At 44.2% G+C, this 22,223-nt stretch overlaps 2 protein-coding genes and 1 long non-coding RNA gene across 4 annotated transcripts; 1 reads left to right on the top strand and 2 right to left on the bottom strand.

Moving 5' to 3' along the window:
* Positions 1 to 535: 535 nt before the first annotated feature.
* Positions 536 to 8,972, top strand: LOC115530014 (uncharacterized). Of its 2 annotated transcripts, XR_003973679.1 has the most exons (4): positions 536 to 640; positions 5,253 to 5,350; positions 5,560 to 5,676; positions 8,365 to 8,972. It is a non-coding gene; the product is annotated as an uncharacterized LOC115530014 (long non-coding RNA). The 2 variants fall into 2 exon arrangements; XR_003973678.1 differs by lacking the exon at positions 536 to 640 and having other exon boundaries at positions 5,134 to 5,350.
* A 5,063-nt stretch (positions 8,973 to 14,035) lies between these two features.
* On the bottom strand, positions 14,036 to 15,451 carry cskmt (citrate synthase lysine methyltransferase). The gene is made up of 2 exons (XM_030339177.1): positions 15,304 to 15,451; positions 14,036 to 14,943 (listed from the first exon to the last, which is right to left on the bottom strand). The coding sequence occupies exons 1-2, from the start codon at positions 15,389 to 15,391 to the stop codon at positions 14,264 to 14,266; spliced, it is 768 nt and encodes a 255-aa protein (XP_030195037.1). The 5' UTR covers positions 15,392 to 15,451; the 3' UTR covers positions 14,036 to 14,263.
* Positions 15,452 to 15,970: 519 nt separating this feature from the next.
* LOC115530002 (ubiquitin thioesterase OTUB1) lies at positions 15,971 to 21,823 on the bottom strand. Its single transcript, XM_030339176.1, has 7 exons — positions 21,663 to 21,823; positions 20,490 to 20,551; positions 19,968 to 20,066; positions 19,417 to 19,535; positions 18,841 to 18,925; positions 17,917 to 18,111; positions 15,971 to 16,671 (listed from the first exon to the last, which is right to left on the bottom strand). Exons 1-7 carry the CDS (start codon positions 21,703 to 21,705, stop codon positions 16,474 to 16,476), a joined length of 801 nt encoding a protein of 266 aa, XP_030195036.1. The 5' UTR covers positions 21,706 to 21,823; the 3' UTR covers positions 15,971 to 16,473.
* Between the last annotated feature and the right edge of the window lie 400 nt (positions 21,824 to 22,223).

The following is a 22,223-nucleotide window of genomic DNA, read 5'->3' as shown; positions in this document are numbered from 1 at the left end:
GTGACGAGAGCTACACAGTCCATGGCAATGTACAGATTAACAGGGGGAACACATGCATATTAGGAACACAAGTCGATAACAATAATGTATACAATACTGGCAAGAAACGATGTGTATCATTGTCTTGCCGCATATCATTAAAGTGACCAACAGTTGCGGCCACAGGACCGCATATCATATGGACCGCTATTCCATGTGTGAATTAGGCCACATTATTTGGCCATAAACGTATAGATGTGTCTTATTATACAATCAAACAGAATAGCAAAACTTTCCACACTGCAATCAAAAAATAGATTTGAGAGCAAAACTATCGACACTGCAATCAAAAAAAAATTATTGCAAGTAAAATAAATGTGATTTATTTTACTTTATTTATTAATGGGAATCCAAAAGTTTTGTTTGCAAATCCAAAAGTTTTGTTTGCGTATCCAAAAGTTTTGCTTGTGAATCCAAAAGCTTTGCTTGCTGTTGAGCTGAATCTTGTGGGCGGGACCTACGCCGACACGTCTCTTTTGGCCAGTCTCGATCGGACTGAAAGCTTGGCAACATCCACAGCTAGTAACGAGAGGGAGTTTTGAAGTCCATGATGAGACAGAGCGGGACTCGGGACCTGAGAGGACAGAAAATCAATGCGCAGGTATGTGTTCCGTCATAGTAATAGAATGTTAGGTTTGAACTGGTGCATGTAGATTGCTTTTGTTTAACGATCTGTGGATGGGTTAAAAAATACACATTATTTTGTCAGCCTGTAGCTGCTAGCTTAGCTCAATTACCTAGTCATAGGTACGTTATGTGCCCAGGCTGCCTATTAGCCTGCATGACGTTGTGCATGTAGCTACTAGTTAACAGGACTATTTGTGTTCAACGATCTCTCGTTGCTAACTGTGGATGTTGCCACTGAATGTCTTCAGTGACAAATTAACACGTGGATCGGTCTACCAGTACCCAGTGGACTGCTCATCTATCCAGCACAGATCTAGGTGGACACGCCCACTAGTGATGTCATATGGGGCAGATTTTTCGGAACGGCTTGTAAGGCTACACCAGGCTACACCTGGTGGTGGTAGAATAGGCCTCCTTTAAAGGTTGGGTAGGTGATTTGCGAAACGCCAGCAGATTTTGAAAATACACAACTCAAATGGTCCTACCCCCTCTCCTTCAACGCTGACTCTGACTCCACCCATTCCAAGTACCTGGACGCGCAATCATGCACGAGCGCGAACAGAGATGCGCGAGAGCGAGCCAGGCTAGCGTAGGTTTTCGTTTAACAACATGGCACTACATTCAGCTGTAAGTTGCACCCAGTACCGCGGGAAGTAGGAGTGCTGGGGGTGCTGCAACACCCCCTGTCCGAGGCCCTGTCTTATCACAGAAAACGATCATTTCTAAAAAACTCCGGCCAAAGTGGAGATTTCTGAAAACGCCGGTTATGTGTTGTCGTGTCAACGGGGAGAAACGGGATTTTAGGTTCTGAAGCGTCACATTATGCACCAGGAAATGCTTAACGTCATGTGAGCGCCCGCTGTACCGTATTGGTCCGAATATAAACACAAACCCCATTGTAAGACGACCTATATTTGGAAAAAAGATTTGAAGACCAGATCCGTTTTTTATGAATAAATAAATTGTATTCATTGAAATAATATACGAAAATAAAAAGGCATCGAATAAAACACTGCATTGCCACTAAACAGTAGTGCAAATAGGCCGTACTGATGTGTACACCAAAGACTATTCCTGACACTCCTCTGCCCCGCTGTGTTCGCTCTGGCTGTGGTCGCTCCGAACTGTTTCGGCCCGTGGCAAAGCGAGTCATCCTCGCTGCTGTCCAAGGCATTTTGAGACGCAGCATTTATTTAAAGGTTGTATAGGTGATTTGCTTTTTTGGCCATTTTTGCAAAATTACTTGAAATCCTTATCATAACCCGCTTACAGCCACTGAGTTAGAAGTACTGACATGAAAATTAAACAAGTCAATCATCTGTGGAACGGGCAGGGCTCGAAAAACTCCAGCCAATCATTTCCATTGCCACCGAGTTGCATTGGACAGTAAGTACGTCAATCAAACGGTCGTACTGCACTCCCCCTCCCCCGCGCCCCGCGCGCGACCCCTTCGTGCAGTACTCGTGACCCAGAGCTCGTGACCCAGAGCAAGCTCCTGTTTGTTGTTATCCTGCGGTAGCTACTGGAACTAGTTAATCCACATTTGGACCTAGCAGTAGAAGACAATTTCCATGGCAGACAAGACGCCACCATCCCCACCACCACCACCACCACCAGCAAAGAGAAGGAAAACTCTTTTTCAGAGAGTAATTGATAATAAAAACGCTGAAAGAGAAAAACTGAAATCAAGAATAATCCTAGGCGCTGCTTTCGAACGTTGGCGGCAACTGAAGGACGAGAAGGGTCTAAAAACCGATGCTTGTGTGGCGGTTGACCTAGTTTCAAAGTTTATACCGTTTATACTCGGTAATACCGGTGTGGAGACGAGTGTATTACTCGGTGTGAAAATGTCCACACCGCGGCAACCCTAGTGAAAACCAGGACTTCCAATACAATTATATGAAACAAACATACATTTTCTAAAAATAGTAATGATTTATGTGACCGTTTAATGTTTATAACATCTGGTCCAACCATTGCAGCGAGAACGTATTCTCAGCAGGGGGTGCTGGGAAAAAAAAAAACTCAGCCTGCACTAGACTCGCAACTCGTTACATTGATAAAAAAAGATGTATAGCAGCGCAGCTCAATTGCACCAGTGCATGCGCGGACAGTTGAAAATCGATCGTTCACATCCAGCTGCTCACAGAACAAGTTTAGCGCACCACCGCTACCCTCACACTTTTTCATATAACCTTCAGCGCTAGGTCATATGAGCATTAAATAAATGCTGCGTCTCAAAATGCCTTGGACAGCAGCGAGGATGACTCGCTTTGCCACGGGCCGAAACAGTTCGGAGCGACCACAGCCAGAGCGAACACAGCGGGGCAGAGGAGTGTCAGGAATAGTCTTTGGTGTACACATCAGTACGGCCTATTTGCACTACTGTTTAGTGGCAATGCAGTGTTTTATTCGATGCCTTTTTATTTTCGTATATTATTTCAATGAATACAATTTATTTATTCATAAAAAACGGATCTGGTCTTCAAATCTTTTTTCCAAATATAGGTCGTCTTACAATGGGGTTTGTGTTTATATTCGGACCAATACGGTACAGCGGGCGCTCACATGACGTTAAGCATTTCCTGGTGCATAATGTGACGCTTCAGAACCTAAAATCCCGTTTCTCCCCGTTGACACGACAACACATAACCGGCGTTTTCAGAAATCTCCACTTTGGCCGGAGTTTTTAGAAATGATCGTTTTCTGTGATAAGACAGGGCCTCGGACAGGGGGTGTTGCAGCACCCCCAGCACTCCTACTTCCCGCGGTACTGGGTGCAACTTACAGCTGAATGTAGTGCCATGTTGTTAAACGAAAACCTACGCTAGCCTGGCTCGCTCTCGCGAATCTCTGTTCGCGCTCGTGCATGATTGCGCGTCCAGGTACTTGGAATGGGTGGAGTCAGAGTCAGCGTTGAAGGAGAGGGGGTAGGACCATTTGAGTTGTGTATTTTCAAAATCTGCTGGCGTTTCGCAAATCACCTACCCAACCTTTAATGCTCATATGACCTAGTGCTGAAAAAAGGTTATATGAAAAAGTGTGAGGGTAGCGGTGGTGCGCTAAACTTGTTCTGTGAGCAGCTGGATGTGAACGATCGATTTTCAACTGTGCGCGCATGCACTGGTGTAATTGAGCTGCGCTGCTATACATCTTTTTTTTTATCAATGTAACGAGTTGCGAGTCTAGTGCAGGCTGAGTTTTTTTTTTTCCCAGCACCCCCTGCTGAGAATACGTTCTCGCTGCATGGTTGGACCAGATGTTATAAACATTAAACGGTCACATAAATCATTACTATTTTTAGAAAATGTATGTTTGTTTCATATAATTGTATTGGAAGTCCTGGTTTTCACTAGGGTTGCCGCGGTGTGGACATTTTCACACCGAGTAATACACTCGTCTCCACACCGGTATTACCGAGTATAAACGGTATAAACTTTGAAACTAGGTCAACCGCCACACAAGCATCGGTTTTTAGACCCTTCTCGTCCTTCAGTTGCCGCCAACGTTCGAAAGCAGCGCCTAGGATTATTCTTGATTTCAGTTTTTCTCTTTCAGCGTTTTTATTATCAATTACTCTCTGAAAAAGCTCAGAGCTCTGGGTCACGAGCTCTGGGTCACGAGTACTGCACGAAGGGGTCGCGCGCGGGGGAGGGGGAGTGCAGTACGACCGTTTGATTGACGTACTTACTGTCCAATGCAACTCGGTGGCAATGGAAATGATTGGCTGGAGTTTTTCGAGCCCTGCCCGTTCCACAGATGATTGACTTGTTTAATTTTCATGTCAGTACTTCTAACTCAGTGGCTGTAAGCGGGTTATGATAAGGATTTCAAGTAATTTTGCAAAAATGGCCAAAAAAGCAAATCACCTATCCAACCTTTAAACCATACAAAATATCTGTTTCAGAAGATGCCCTTTATCTGATGATAAAGGTAATCTATCGATTTTTCAAGCTTTGCAGATGCATTCTGTGTTCTTGTTTGTAAGTTGTGAGCTCAGCTTGACATTTGAATAACGATTTTCCTTCTTGATACACTATTAAAGGCAGAGATCCTTTGTAAACATTGCTATCTGACACTTTAACCGCAGCAAGATATACTTACCTAATTATATTAATTATGCATATATTAAAATATGACTTCCATTCTGGTTCCCAACCAATCAGCTGCCTGCTGCAAACATAAACAATGTATTCAGGACTTATTGTCCCAGGTGACACTGCACTTATTTAAAGTTATTCAACTGTCTCACTGGTTGCAGAATGCCTATTAATATAACCTATAATAAAGGTAAGGAAAGGCAACTTTATTTATATAGCAATTTTCATACATGAGGCAGACTATAAGTGCTTCACGTAGAAACATTGTCATACAACAAAATAGAATAATGGAAGTAAATGAAGTAAAAGAAAACATAGGAAAAGGAAAAAAAAGGAGTAAATAGATAGAAAATAAAGGCAGTGTCAACATAGAGAGAAAACGTTTCTTGACCGAACCTTGTGTTCATGTCCGTCCCTCCATCCCCCCCCAAAGCGCCATTAAGCTAACCCAGACTTGGTCGCTCTCTCTCTCTCTCCCCTGGTAAGGGTCCTTCCAGAACCTGGGGGAGTCCGGCCGGAGAGACTCCCGCACCACCCTGCGAGGACCGAGGGAAGAGAGGCCCGACGTCTCCAAGCTACGCAAGGTTCGCCCGGGACCGCACTCGCAACTCCTCCCTACTCTGGTCCCTCTCCTCTCTTTAACCTGACCTCTCTCTCTGTCTCTGTCTCTGTCTCTCTCTGTCTCTGTCTCTGTCTCTCTCTCTCTCTCTCTCTCTGTCTCTGTCTCTGTCTCTCTCTCTCTCTCTCTCTCTGTCTCTGTCTCTGTCTCTCTCTGTCTCTCTCCCGTCTGAAGGTCACCCTCCCTGAGGAGCTGGGAGAGGCCTTGTCCAACGGCACTGTCCTCTGCCAGCTGGCCAATCAGATCCGCCCGCGCTCCGTGGCCATCATCCACGTCCCGTCCACCGCCGTGGTAAGGATGCTCTCTGCATGAGATCCAAGGCCATGGTTGAAGTATGCTCGTTTAAGGGTGACTCATTATACCACCAGGTGTGAGTGTCATTAGCCATTACAAGCCGTTTTGGAAATCTGCCTCTTCTGACATCACAAGTGGGCGTGTCCACCTAGATGTGTGCTGGATAGATCAGCCTACCCAGTGGACTGTAGAAAAGGTTGCTCATCTATCTGTCATAAATCTAGTTGCACACGCCCACCTTTGATGTCAGAAGAGGCCGATTTTCAAAACGGATTGTAACGGCTATCACAATCACGCCTGGTGTGAACATAAGAAGCTTCCTCTCTGTCTCTCTGCTTTTGCTTGTCCGTTTATATATATATTCAACATGAGCTTCTATTCTGTCTCTGTGTTTTGTGTGCTGCTCTACAAAAAGGTTTCTCACTTTGATTCTAAACTTGCCCTGTGCTCAGACGGTTCAGTGGTGCGTTTGTCCAGCCAAGGTAATACTACATTACCAGTTCTCTGTACTGCCCTGTTCTTGGGACCCTGGGAGTCCGAACTGTGACCCTATGACCCTGTGATCTTTTCCTGGTGCATGGTACGTTGGTGATGGACTTCTTTTGTAACCTTGTTGAAGCATGTGCTTTCTTTTTAGGTTTTACTGGGGGATGTTTGGTAATATTTGTAAGTGCCTGTTGGCATTTACAGTTGTAACAGCGACTGTGGCAGTGAGATTGCCTATAACCCTGCGTTCACACCAAAAGATGCATTTGCTGCCCGAACGCGTTGTCGCTGAAGTTTTGCGGCGCAGCAAATCAAGTTTTGCGGCGCAGCAAAAGTTTTGCGGCGCAGCAAAGGAGTTTTTTGCGGCGCAGCAAAGGAGTTTTTTGCGGCGCAGCAAGTTGTGCCCGCGGTGCTTCTGAATTCATTCACAACCATGGCCGACATTACGAGCATTGCATGTCTTTACCTGTTGTGGAAGAGGGAGAGACGTCGGAATGCCCGTCATTTATGGGTTCATGAGACCATTCGGAGCCTGGAAGGCTGGTGCTGCCTGGCACCCAACTGGGTTTTGTTTGGGGTTGTTATTCTAGCACTTTAGCATACTCATAGTTTAGATTAACTGTAAACACAACTACACTACAAAATGCTGATTTGTGGGTTTTTCCGAGTTACTAAATAAATGTAACGGTAGTGATCTCTAGGTCACTCCAAGGGAGTAACACTGATTGGCTGTTACGGCATGTCACTCAGTGGCAACGCCTCAGTGGCAACGCCTCAGTGGCAACGCCTCAGTGGCAACGCCTCAGTGGCAACGCCTCAGTGGCAACGCCTCAGTGGCAACGCCTCAGTCAGTGGCAACGCCTCAGTGGCAACGCCTCAGTGGCAACGCTGTTGAACGCTGATTGGCTGTCATCACGCGTTTGCTGCCGAAAAGTTGAAATATTTCAACTCAAGCAGCTTTTGACGCGCCGCAAAATACGTGAACGCGCCCGCCGCCCGTGCCCGGCAAATCAGATTTTGCCGCGCCGCAAATCAAATTTTGCTGCTGGTTTTCTCGGCAGCAAGTGCTGCGGCAGCAAAGCAGCAACACGTCTCTAAATTCACTTTGAATGGGTAACAGACCCATCTAAATGAAATTTTAAAACCCACACCTATTAAAAATGAAGTCATTGGCATGAGATGTACGGCTAACCAATGGCATGGAGGCACTGGGCGTGTCGGATAATCATAATTAAATTCCAATAACACCCCTTCCCCCCAAATCCAGAATGTGAAACAGAAGCCGTCAAACTATTATTTGAACAACCCAATAAAAACTCAAACTATAGTACATTTCAGCAAATAGCAACTTAACTGTAGTCATGGCTTGATAAGGACTTAAACATATTGGGGAATGTCAGAGCCGAACCAAATACCTAATCATAATTGTTGCCCCATACCCCAGAAGCTCCTGTTGATAATTACAGTGATCTGATATAGAAATAGTCATTAATAATCACAGGGCTCAGGATTTGTAGTCAGTGCGCCCAAATATTGAAATGGTTAAACCTGCACTATGTAACTTTTCCACTATAGATAATAACTATATTAAACAAGAATCTACAATTTTAGAACTAGAAAGTTTTCAAGAATAACACGCCGATCTACAAGTCAATCCATACAGTGAGTTGTACAGTGAGTTGCATTTCATTTGTTCTGATAAACCTTTTGACATTAACAGTCATCTGAAAATGATGCAGCCACAACTCAAGTCACTAGAGAGGCTGCTGATAATAATCAGCTTACATAATGCAGGTTAACACCCTTCTATTAGATTCCACTATCTACATCCATCTGGCTGGGTCTGAGGCTGCTATTGTTTGCTTCGTCCCACTGACTGGACACTGACCATCTAGAACTGCTTGATAAGAGCTAACGTATCTAGAGGGATAACAATCATTGTGTTTTTTTTGCCTCGCATGAGTCTACATTAATATCAAGTGAGCATTTTGTTGCAAGCTCATCCATGCTTCCTTTACTTTACTTAGAATGTTATTTTGCTTTCCGATGTAAGTTGCGCACTTTCCTTGCACATTTTTCCATTTCGTTAGTCGCGTACGTCTTGTGTCCTCATGACTGGATGTTGCACGGCTCTAATGAAAAGCGACAAATTAAAAGACACCGATATGCAGTCCCTCACCCTTTTCCTTTCTTCCCCAGGAATCCATCTGTGCCGCCCAGTTGATCACCGAGGACGAGGGCTTGGGTCGGCTGGCCCACACGGTGCAGGTCTTGGTGGACCTCGCGCCGACTGCTGCCAGCCACCGCCGCGCTAGCAGACCGGAGCCGCTATGGGGAGGACAGGCTAAGCACTGCTCCATCCTTCTCTTAGCTCCATGTCCTCCACTGATTTAGCTGTCATCAAAAGGTCAAAAATGGTACCCCAAAAAAATCAATGAAACACTTGGTTTGCAATCATTGGTTGTTGAAAGTGAAAGATGGATTTCTTTCGTGTTTACAAGTAAAAACAGGTGTTTAGTTCGATTTTTTTGGTTTTCAAATAGGACTATATAAATTATGCACATGGCAAGATTCATACTTTTCTTTTGTTAGGATTTTTAACTTTAAACATTTTTTTACTCGTCAAACATCTAATTATCATGCAATTGTTCATACGTTATTATCATTATCTGCATTATCCCGACCAACACTAACAGCATATGACTGCACTGAATCCATTTAAAAAAGCATGTATTTTCAATCTTTGTCAGTTCCATTCCCTGTCGTCGTCATTCAGTAAATTCAAATAAAAAGCTACACACACTGCAGTGACTTGAGTGTTGCTGTTTATTCCTGTGCCCATCAGACTCCATCCCACCTCTCATATTCAGTCGACAAAGAGAACAGTCTATCTCTTGTTTAACAGTTCTACCGATAACTATAACCCTGACCCTCAACCAATGGACCAATCAGAACCCATTATGAGGCCCTATGGTTCTTTTTAGCCCTGTTAAGCTCGGGCGCAACTTTGAAAATGCTTTGTATTTTTGTTTGTTTTTAGCTAAAAAGTCAAACGTTTTTTGTAAATCTAACAACATTGGTGTGATGTTACATTTAATCATGATGTCACAAGGGTGCAGCTGATAGAGCTGTTTATAGCGACCCCTGGAGTCCTGCCACGATAGGTCTTCATTGGAGTTAGAAGCCTAACAATGTCATGTGAGTTTTAAGTGAACTATAACCTCCGGCCACTTAGTAGTGTAGAGTTTTTCTATATCATGTGAGTTGTAAAGTCAAGTCTAACCGCCATCAACAAAATAGTCAAATCATCAAAAGTCTGACGCAGGTTAGAGTCCCAGCTCACAGGGATTAAAATTTGCTCATCCTTTCTTGCTGAGCCTAGATTCTGTTCACCGCTTAGACCCAGGGTTTAAGTCCCCTGATGGAGTAAGTACCTTAATGGATACCTCTTATTTCTAGACTGTGTGAATTATAAAGTCAAGTATAACCTCCAAAACATCCTGTTCTGTGTCTTGGTGGTGTGGCGGTAAGAGCTGTGGGTTAACACTCTGCAGGTTCAGGTTCGAGTCCCCACACGCACGGCTAATAAGAAGTTGACCTTCATGATGAGCTATCAGACACAATGTAGGTTCAGGTTCCCTGTTCAGAACCAGGGTTTGAGTCCCCTGATGGACTAAGTCTACTGATGGAGTATATCTCTTAATGGATACCTCTTATTTCTAGACTGTGTGAATTGTAAAGTCAAGTATAACCTCCAAAACATCCTGTTCTGTGTCTTGGTGGTGTGGCGGTATGAGCTGTGGGTTAACACTCTGCATGTGCAGGTTCGAGTACCCGCACGCACGGCTAATAAGACTGATGAGCTTTCAGACACTATGTAGGTTCAGGTGCCCTGCTCTGAACCAGGGTTCAAGAGGTACTGTGATGGCTACATCTTATTTCTCTATCATGTGAATGGTAAAGTCAAGTATATAACCTCCAAACATGCTCTGGTAAGCGTCTTGGTGGTGCAGCGGTCAGGGCTGATGGTTAACGGTTAGTTAGCGCCCTGTAGACTAAGGTTTGAGTCCCCGCTCACACAGCCACCAGAGGTACCTTGGTGGCTGTAAAGTCAACTATGACCACAACTAAGGCGTCTTGGTGGTGAAGCGGTCAGGGCTGTCGGTTAACGCTCTGTCTGCTAAGGTTCGAGTCCCCGGTCACATAGCCACCTGAGGTACCTTAATGGAAACATCTTATTTCTCTATCATGTGATTGGTAAAGTCAAGTATCCTCCAAACATGATCTGGTAAGCGTCTTGGTGGTGCAGCGGTCAGGGCTGATGGTTAACGGTTAGTTAACGCCCTGTAGACTCAGGTTCGAGTCGCCGCTCACACGGCCACCAAGATAAGAGTACACCAAGGTCGGCACACCACCACGTTGGCACGTACAGCAGAACCCCACCCCCCCTCCTCTGGGGGGGGTGGGGGGGGGGGTAAGGACTAAAGGGGTCTTGCTACTTGCGGTAAGGTTTAAGGGTTAGACTACTATTTTACTGCCCATTATAAGCTTTTTTTTTAAAAACCACCCTATATATATCATTTTTTTTGTTTTTTGTTTTTATTTGTGTTTTTTTTTTAAAAAAACACTTTTTAAAAAAACACCTCTTTTATTTAAAAAAAAAACCTTTTTTTTAAAAAACAAACATTTAAAAAAAAACACCTTTTTTTTATAAAAACACTTAAAAAAAAACACCTTTTTTTTTAAAAAAACACTCTTTAAAAAAAAAAACTATTTTTTTTAGAAAAACACTTAAAAAAAAAACATTTTTTTTAAAAAACACATTTTTTTAAAAAGAAAACATTTTTTTTAAAAAACACATTTAAAAAAAAACACATTTTTTTTTAAAAAAAACACCTCTTTTTTTTATAAAAACACTTTAAAAAAAAAAAACACCTCTTTTATTTAAAAAAAACACCTTTTTTAAAAAAAAAAAACATTTTTTTTAAAAAACAAACATTTAAAAAAAAAAACATTTTTTTTATAAAAACACTTTAAAAAAAAAAACTTTTTTAAAAAGAAAAACACAAAAAAACACAATAAAAACAAACCAAAAAAAAAATTAAATATATATAGGGTGGTGGTCTGGGGAATTTTTTTTAAAAAAACCATTTTTAAAAAAAACACAAAAAATTCTACAAATAAAACACAATAAAAACAAAAAAAAAACATTAAAAAAAACACAAATAAAAAAGAAACACAAAAAAAATTATATATATAGGGTGTTTTTTTTTAAAAAAAAGCTTATAATGGGCAGTAAAATAGTAGTCTAACCCTTAACGCAAGTAGCAAGACCCCTTTAGTCCTTACCACAAGTAGCAAGACCCCTTTAGTCCTTACCCCCCCCCCACCCCCCCCAGAGGAGGGGGGGTGGGGTTCTGCTGTACGTGCCAACGTGGTGGTGTGCCGACCTTGGTGTACTCTTATCTTGGTGGCCGTGTGAGCGGCGACTCGAACCTGAGTCTACAGGGCGTTAACTACCCGTTAACCATCAGCCCTGACCGCTGCACCACCAAGACGCTTACCAGAGCATGTTTGGAGGATACTTGACTTTACCAATCACATGATAGAGAAATAAGATGTTTCCATTAAGGTACCTCAGGTGGCTATGTGACCAGGGACTCGAACCTTAGCAGACAGAGCGTTAACCGACAGCCCTGACCGCTTCACCACCAAGACACCTTAGTTGTGGTCATAGTTGACTTTACAGCCACCAAGGTACCTCTGGTGGCTGTGCGAGCAGGGACTCGAACCTTAGTCTACAGGGCGTTAACTAACCGTTAACCATCAGCCCTGACCGCTGCACCACCAAGACGCTTACCAGAACATGTTTGGAGGTTATACTTGACTTTACCATTCACATGATTGAGAAATAAGATGTATCCATTACTGTACCTCTTGAACCCCGGTTCGGAACCGCGAACCTGAACCATAGTAACTGAATGCTCAACATTCTTATTAGCCGTGCGTGCATGCCATGCGGGGACTCAAACCTGAGTCTACAGAGCACTAACCGAAAGCCCTGACCGCTGCACCACCAAGACACTTACCAGTATGTGTTTGGAGGTTATACTTGACTTTACCATTCACATGATTGAGAAATAAGATGCATCCATTACGGTACCTCTAGAACCCTGGTTCTGAGCAGGGCACCTGACCATACATAGTGTCTGAAAGCTCATCATTCTTATTAGCCGTACGTGCAGGTACTCGAACCTGCACCTGCAGAGTGTTAACCCACAGCCTTACCACCATACCACCAAGACACAGATCTTGATGTTTTGGAGGTTATACTTGGCTTTACAATTCACACAGTCTAGAAATAAGAGGTATCCATTAAGGTACTTACTCCATCAGGGGACTCAAACCCTGGGTCTAAGCGGTGAGCAGAATCTAGGCTCAGCAAGAAAGGATGAGCAAATTCTTAATGTGTGTCTGCCAACTGCTCTCTCCACATCCCCATGGATTTATAAGGAATGAGACTTACTCGTAAGTGATGAATGTAGTCTTGCGAATATGGATGTTAATGTTAACGTCCCCAAACTCCGGCGAGCCACTCTAGAGGTGACATGTTGTTGCTGTCCTTGCTTTCACAGAATGAAACGAATGAATGGGACGAATGCCACTTTCACAATGCTTATTAATGCACGGCTTTTTGGCGCCACCTGCTGGTTCAACTTGAAACTTATCAGAAGAGGTATGCCTTTATTATGAAGGGTCCAGATGCCAACAAATCAATTGTGATAACAAAAGAGCGTCTGAACGTCAATGATTTCGGCTAGGCTAGTTACTGGTTAGTCGAAATAAACCCCTCCTCCAAGTCAGGGGCGCCGGCCACGTTGAAGTCAATGGAGTGGCGAAGACACGCCCCTTCCGGTAGAGCTCATGGGACCTATGAGATCGAAAAGTATGAATGGGTGTCAATGGAGAGAAAATAATTATTTTCTGGTACCAGTCTTTATATGCCCTGGATTACACATGTTGTTTGTGGACTTAAATGATAATTTTTCATGCAAAGAAAACTAAAATTTTACGTGAAGAAGATTGATAATTTTAGGTTTTATGTGAGGCCGCTTTTTGAACTACAGCTCTTCTCTGCTCTCGACGCATATGATATACGTCACCACACCCGCACTTGGAACTCGGCACAGAGATGGCACATAGAGATGGCACATAACTAAAACTCTCCACATGCCCCGACTTATAGTGGTTTTCACCTCTTTCTATGCTTTTATCCTCGCAGAGAGGTCGCCATCTCTGTGCCGAGTTCCAAGTGCGGGTGTGGTGACGTATATCATGTGCGTCGAGAGCAGCGAAGAGCTGTAGTTCACAGAGCGGCCTCACATAAAACCTAAAATTATCAAACTTCTTCACGAAAATGTTTAGTTTTCTTTGCATTTTCTTTGCATAAATGAATCATCATTTAAATCCACAAACAACATGTGTTTTAAACCAGGGCATATAAAGACTGAGACCAGAAAAAAAATATTTTCTCTCCATCGACACCCATTCATATTTTTCGATCTAATAGGTCCCATGAGCAGTAGAGGAATTGGACTCCCCAAGCAATGTAATACTTAAAAGGAGCAAGTAAGTTACATATTAATTTAGTCTTTCGGCCTGTAGCATATAAACAAAATACAGCAACTGTCCCATATTTCTAACTGCATTTGAAGTAGACGTTGAGACTCACAAAAAATGGACGCTATAGGACAGTGATCATGATTTGACTCAACATCAGAATGACAACAATGGGTCAAATAGCAATGGCTGGTGGAATGGCCATGAAGTAGGTCTGTATATGCAGTGTAAGCTTGTCCAGGCCCTGCAAGTCAGGATGTAGGCTATGAATCTGAATGAAAAGTAGGTAAATAGATAGTGGCCATCCCCAAAATGCACCAGAAACAGCAAATCATATCTATTAAATAAAAAATAAAAAAAGGGGGGGGGACCTCAGACCCCCTGTATATTACTGTGTCCCACCAACATGTTTGATCGCCAGCCGCCACTGCTCACGACCCATCAAGATATAATTATTACGAAGAAACTATACAAACCATTACAGTAATTCAACGACAGGGGGCGAAGTGACTTGATAGCAATAATAACGCACGCCGCGGAGCTCCCCCACCTCCTGCACCACGACCTGCGCCGGCCTCTCCCCGGGTTCCCGCCCCTCTGTCTCCAGCCACAGCAGCCGGGCATCGGGGTCTTCGTCCGAGAACTGGAGCAGGCGCCCGGAGCCCCGCAGCGTCCTCAGGCACTGCCGCACCACGTGACCCGCCTTCCCACTGCCGTCCTTCGACCGCAACAGGGCATCGGTCGTGCCCTTGTCCACAATGAGGTCCAACTCGTCCGCCCCGAAGTGTGCAAACATCTCCCTGCAGTCGAGCTCCAGGAACCCGAGGATGGAGAGTGGATGATGGGGCTCGATGGCTTTGGCTGCGACGTGTTCCCGCATTAGACGCACAGCGATCGGGGATATATCGGCACAGGTGACGGTCACCTGGACGGAGGAGTGTTGGTAGATGCTGGGTCCCAGAGCAGAGGTCCCACAGCCCATGTCCAGGACGTGGAGCGGGGTGGCAGTGCGGGTCTGGGGCTGTAAGAGGGGCAGGACGAAGTCCCGGACCGAGTCGAAACCGAAGAACCACTCAAAGTTCTTGAAGTTGCTGCTGCTGTTCTCTGTGTAGAACCGATCCCAGGTTGCTTTCTTGTCCATGTTTTCGATTAGTTCAGCTGGACAGGAAATATGTTAAACATCAGCGTGTCCAATCAAATTAATTTAATCATTTAAATTGTCCAAAGTTGCATAGAACAGGTGCCCCAAACTCAGTTTCTGCTCTGCAAGGAGTAGAAGGACCAGTCTGCAAATATCCTATAACGCATACAACCCATCAAAATCTTCAACGTGCCTCACATATCAAACCATTGCAGAGGTCAAAAACAATCTTATTTGGGGCTAATCGAGCACCGTAAGGTCAAATCCTGGACTCGGCCCCCTGGTAAACATTGACGCATACTGCTAGCTAGTTAGCATTGGCTAGTTTAGTAGTTCATTAATACGTTCACATTTTATTTATAAGGATTGAGACTTACTCGTAAGTGAGGAATGTTGTCTTGCGAATATGGATGTTAATGTTAACGTCCCCAAACTCCGGCGAGCCACTACAGATAGAGGTGACATGTTGTTGCTGTCCTTGCTTCCACAGAATGAAACGAATGAATGGGACGAATGCCACTTTCACAATGCTTATTAATGCACGGCTTTTTGGCGCCACCTGCTGGTTCAACTTGAAACTAAATGATCAGAAGAGAGGTATGCCTTTATTATGAAGGGTCCAGATGCCAACAAACCAATTGTGGTAACAAAAGAGAAGGCCTGCTTTGTGAGATGCTTCATCAGTGATGAGAGGCAGTCAAAAATTGTATGGATCAATAAAATAAATCGACCTGAATTGGTTGATTCAGCACCAGACAATTACTATTTTTCTGAGAGATTACATCTATATATAATTTGAATATTAAGAATATACAAACGAGAACCAGCTTGACTTGGGGTACTGGGTAGGTTGGACGACAGTATTCCCTGGTTCCTTCACAGCGATTGGAGTGAATACATGAAATTCGTCTGCTACAGCACAAAAAAAAAAAAAAAAAAACTGCAAATAAGATGTAAATCCCTTTAATAAAACACAAGTGTAGCTCATGACGAAACAGACCTATAAGATGTAAAACCCTTTAATAAAAACACATGACAAAAGTGTGACATATGACGAAAAGGAAACAAGATGTAAATCCCTTTAATAAAATCCATGACACAAGTGTAACAAAGGAAGAAAAATCAAGTCCAAAAATAGTAGATAACATTTACAACCACAAAAGAAAAAAAAACCTGTACATCTCTAAATTCCTGGAGTCACTTTTCTTGTATTTTCAAAGATTTTTTTATTACCATTTTGGGGATCGGGGTGGGGGAAGCTGGAGAAAGTATGCATTTTGATTTTCTTTTGCCTTCCTTCTTTTCCGCAAACACACAAGCGTCACCTTCCTACGTCGTACGATTGGGGGAGGGGGGGTGTGTATGTATGTCAGTCGCCGTGGCAACTCAAGTGTTTGTAATCCACTGCTGTGGAGGTGATGACAAAAGGGGAGCGAGGGAGATGAGGGGAGAAAGGGGGACAGGGGGGGGGCGGTGCCAAACCAAGACTAGAGAGGAACAGAAGAAGGGAGACAGGGGTGGGGTGTTGGCGGAGGGGGGCTGTGGCGTTATTTGTACAGGATGTCGTAGTGGCCGGGCCGGTACAGCAGGAAGATGCGCGGGATGCTGCCCTCGGGGAAGACGTGGTGGTTGACGGTGCCCCCCTCGCCGCGGTCCATGTACTCCACCAGGATGGACACGTCCAGGGCCTGGGCCAGAGCGATGATGTGGATGTGGTCGCTCTCCTTGGACATGGGCTCCACCTCCTGGGAGGGGCGGGGCGGGACACGGAGCAAGGGTCACACGGATGAATCGGTTGGGACGAAAACATTTAAGCCCATCTGTAGGTCCAAGATTAGTCGGTCAATAGGGCCATAGAAATGGTTGTGGTGTTTAGCCTTCGAGCCGAAAGGTTCACAAAGTCCACATTCTAAGCTGAAGGCCCTTACCACTTTCTGCTCCTTAGCGACCTGTCTCTGTATTCACTGTCTAACCCCTACCTGCTCCTTAATGTCCTGTCTCTGTATTCACTGTCTAACCCCTACCTGCTCCTTAATGACCTGTCTCTGTATTCACTGTCTAACCCCTACCTGCTCCTTAAGGACCTGTCTCTGTATTCACTGTCTAACCCCTACCTGCTCCTTAATGTCCTGTCTCTGTATTCACTGTCTAACCCCTACCTGCTCCTTAATGACCTGTCTCTGTATTCACTGTCTAACCCCTACCTGCTCCTTAATGACCCGTCTCAGTATTCACTGTCTAACCCCTACCTGCTCCTTAATGTCCTGTCTCTGTATTCACTGTCTAACCCCTACCTGCTCCTTAATGACCCGTCTCAGTATTCACTGTCTAACCCCTACCTGCTCCTTAATGACCTGTCTCTGTATTCACTGTCTAACCCCTACCTGCTCCTTAATGACCTGTCTCTGTATTCACTGTCTAACCCCTACCTGCTCCTTAATGACCTGTCTCTGTATTCACTGTCTAACCCCTACCTGCTCCTTAATGACCTGTCTGTATTCACTGTCTAACCCCTACCTGCTCCTTAATGACCCGTCTCAGTATTCACTGTCTAACCCCTACCTGCTCCTTAATGACCTGTCTCTGTATTCACTGTCTAACCCCTACCTGCTCCTTAATGACCTGTCTCTGTATTCACTGTCTAACCCCTACCTGCTCCTTAATAACCTGTCTCTGTATCCACTGTCTAACCCCTACCTGCTCCTTAATGACCTGTCTCTGTATACACTGTCTAACCCCTACCTGCTCCTTAACCTGTCTCTGTGTTCACCGTCACTGTCTCACCCCTACCTGCTCCTTAACCTGTTTAACTGTCCTTTAGAATGGCCTTTCAAATTCGGCATATCATAGACATTTATTTTCCCACATTGCCAAAACGAACACACAAACCCCGATTGCTCTCGACTTCCTTACTACTCCGCTACAAGTAGGGGTGTCAAGATATACGATTTCGTTGCCGATATGTTGACCATTTTCAGATCGGGCCTGACCTGCTGGCAGAACTCCTTGACCGAGCGGCCGCCCTCGATGAAGTGCTGGAAGAAGCCGTGCTCGCGCTGCAGGTAGCCCGAGGTGAGCAGCCGCAGGTACACCACCACGTAGTCCGACACGTTCTGGTCGTTGAAGGAGCCCAGCAGCTCCTTCAGGCCCGGCTGCTTCTCACACAGCTCGATCAGGTCCATGAACTGCACACAAGAGGGGGACAGGGCCGCACCGGGTGTTGAGTCCCCTGGGATCCAACGCTATACAGCACGTCTTCTGGTGGGCGAAGGCCGGAAAACCAACCGTCTATAGGCGAGGCACGACACCGCTGCTAAACGATCGACCGCCACCAGCAAATAACTCTCACAACTTGAGGACAATGGGCTTGTCTCTTCATGTGAGCATCTGCATACGACTTGACTTTACTTTAATATAGGCCCGGGGCGTCGTTATGGAAACGTGTGCAAACTCGCACTTGTGCAATCGAGTGTTCATTTTCTGTGTTATTGATACATTTCTTTGAGTAAAAACAATCACCACAAACACAGAATTAACATAGATATACATTCACAAATAAGCAGTCGGACGCGACTGGAAGGGCATAGACTTGGCATTCATTGCCTTCGTGGGGACGTTGTACCTATCAGATGATTCTGGGTCTGATTCCGGACCACAATGGAAATAAGCCTTAGGGCTTTATTGTGTCATCCCTGACTATCTTTATTGATATAATGTATGGCACAGGTTGTTGTTTCATATTTTTGTGTCAAGAAATGGTCAAATCAAATCAAATCAATTCTGATGTGGAATATGGATCAATTTACAATAATAAGCCGGGATCAAAGAAGTCTAAATCGGATCTCTTCCCTCCTTTTGATCTTAACCTCTCCCAGTGTGGGTCGGAGGAGCAGCTGTGGGAGCAGGGTACTCACCGTGTTGTGGAAGTCCTCGATGGTGAACTCAGTGAAGCCCTCGTTCACCAGGTCCAGCTTGCTTTTGGACGCAACCGCTTTGAACCTGAACGGAAACATACGAATAGTACACAAATAAACACACATGTTTGTGAGGACACCCTCAAATCAAGGGACCCCAGACATTCTCATCCCGACCTTGTAAAACTGTAGTAGGATTTGACAACAGATCCGAAGCATTAAATCAGAATGGATTTTTAAATGTGCAAGGATTAAAAACCCTTAATAATAACCCTTTTTATGCCTTTTTTGCAACGGCCAAAGTTAAGAAAAAGTTGAAAGCAAAGCCTACATAATAGTCCGCCTAGTACTTAAATAAGAAAGGACTTTGGCGACAATTCACCCTTTTTGTGATCGAATTCTGGCAGAACCCAAAACCCTCCTTTGGATAATGTAACAGGCCTATCATCTCACTGTGATTAAATTACCATTAAAGCGGACAGCTTCATTTCATGACGCTATAACACCAATCCAAAGAGGGTAAAGGGTCATCATAGACCAGTGCCCATTCCCAGTAGTTGATAAGAGACTAGGCACCTCTGTAGCTCCTTGCTGTCTTCCAGCAGGGACTCCAGGTGCGAGAAGCCGAACGCTCTGTAGAAGCAGTTGCCATCTGGCCGCGTCTTGCGAATGTACGAGTATTTTTTGTGTAGGTCCTGGAGAAAAAAAAAAAAAAATACATTAAGGACAAAGCAATTTTTTTAATCAAAAGTAATTTACAATCAGTAGATTTGTCAGAAGAAAGAGAAACAATAAATCGTGTTCGGTAAAGAAAGGATGTTCATAGAAACAAGTGCCAAGCACTGCCATAAACTAGGTTAACTTGTTTCCTGTATACAACAAAGATAGCTAGGATAAGACGCTACACAAAATCAGTAGAATACGAGTAAACCGACAAGAAGCTGAAAATGATAACATTGTCCTTCATACAATACAGAATAGAGAAATAAGTTTGTAATTATTTGGTAGTTAATTACATACAGTAGAGGTAGTTACGCTGACAAACCATAGAAATAGTCATTGGCAGCAGTGCTACGGACAGCTTAAGCCTGGTGAGGATGTTGGTGATGTGGTGGTTGGGGACCAACCTTGATCTTCAGCTGATAAATACTGTCGTCATGAGCGTACTCGTTCTGCAACACCGTGAGCGCCTGTCTGTCCGACACCAAGGGATTACTGGTGGCGATCTGGGGACCACACACACACACACACACACACACACACACACACACACACACACACACACACACACACACACACACACACACACACACACACACACACACACACACACACACACGAGAATAGTTGGGACTCAGGAATCGTACCTGTGTCATTTTTACCTTGTGTCCCTTATTAGAAGATACAACGATTGATCAGCCACAATCGATGACACAATGAAGCAACATAAATTATCTAGTGACCTTAACCATTCATGTTGATCATACATGTATCCTTGCTGAATGCTAGACAGAGGGTACTTTGCAGAAAACCAATCACTTTGGTGGGAAGTTCAACAATTATTTTCTTTATTTTTTCAGGGTCCGAGTGTTATATGCCTGTAGTACTGGTATGAGTAACAAAATTATAGAAAGATGAAGACATCTCACCTCCTGCTGAATTCGGTCCTGTTGAGCGATAATGGCCTCGTCATACGCAAGGCAGTTGACCCCTGAGGAGAGGGAGATATTAATAGGTGGACCTCCGGGATAGAGCTGAAGATATTTGAAGGGAGGGCATAGGATATGGGACACTCAAATTGTGACAGCGATATGTGTGAGACCACAAAATATAATACGAGTCGAAACATTTGATATCTCTGAAGCCAGAGATACCTTGTATCCCGAATTCTTTATAAATGGAATTATTCCGAAAATTGCAGTTGATGTCGACACTTGTTTCGTTTGAAATGATGCCTAAAAGAAGCTGCCCTTTAAATGACACTTGGTGGTTAACCCTACAGGCATGTAAGGATTTTACGTGTTCCATTTGAACGAATAACGTTCCCGATCGTGTGCTGTTTACCTTTCCCAATTATAATATGTTTACATATCTTGCCGTATGTGAAGAGTACACTCCTGACAACAAAAACAAGCGTTCACTGTTGACATTGTATTATACCCATACCTTTCTTTTAAACGTTTCAAATTATATCACAAAAACACGTAAGAAATGTAAGAAGACACGAGTGTCTTTATTCACGGGAGCTCTTCGGAGTATTTTTCAGTGTTCTTTGTGTAGCTCTCATAGGGGTTGCCGCTAGGCTGAGAGAGGATCTTAAATTTTAGCGTTATTCCGGTCTACCGCCACACTATTTCCGGTCTCCTAGTCCCTATGACCAGGGTACGCCAGTTATCACTCCCCGGACGACTACAAAGACAAAACAAAGGAGTTGTGACGAAAACATGCCAAAACAATAACTTAAATATTTAAGGGAAACGGATCAATTTTACAGAAAGTCCTTCCCTTTCTCTCTCTAGCCGCTTAAATATATATATATATATATATATATATAAATAAAAGTCCCGCCCCCTCCCTGGCAAATAACGCTTATCTATATCATCTCGTTCCCGGCGTTCCGTCTCTGGGAACGAGGTTACTGGCTGCCGCAAGGTCCGGGCCGTCCACCCCCTCTCGAATAAATACGAGTCGACTACATATTTAACGGCAGGAACTGCCGTCAGGAGGTGACGGCAACCCTGTGCTCGGAAACGGGGCGCCTTAGCAGCTACACCCGTGCGGTTTGTAAGTGATATGCGGAGCTGTCGCGGTGTTTTCCTCACCTTCCATCTCTCTCTGTGATGATTCCTGCTTCTCCTCCGCCATCTTAACTGTGGATGTCTGTTTCCTCCTCCAGGGCCCGACCCCACATCAATGTTGCCAGATTGGGACGGATTTCCCGCCCAATCTGGCAACATTGGCTGCAGAGCGGTACAGACGGTAGGCGGAAAGACTGGGCTGGCAATCTGGCCAATCTGGCAACGCTGCCCCGCATCACTCTACACTTCCGGGTCAAATCTTGAAGTCCCCCCCCCAAAAGAAATATCAAAGTATCATTATCCTACATAAATTATTTACGGTTTATTGATTAAATTAAAGTCCATCACAACTATTATCTGATTTAAGTGGAATCGGGAAAGTGGAAGTCTTACATGATTGAAGCTACTTACAATTCTTTAAATGGTCATCATTTACAGTTCTTGAAACATGGTAATTAAGTTACTTTTAAACATCAGAAATTACTTACTTAATTTTTTTGTTGGAAGATGTGGATTAGAATTGACAGCTTCTGAAATAGATTTATGTTCATGCATACATCATGCAGCTTCATAATGCATGCTGGG

This window comes from Gadus morhua, chromosome 17, assembly GCF_902167405.1.
Source record: "Gadus morhua chromosome 17, gadMor3.0, whole genome shotgun sequence".
NCBI lineage: Eukaryota > Metazoa > Chordata > Actinopteri > Gadiformes > Gadidae > Gadus > Gadus morhua.
The sequence above is the reverse complement of the archived record's forward strand: the minus strand, read 5'-3'. Positions and strand labels throughout refer to the sequence as shown.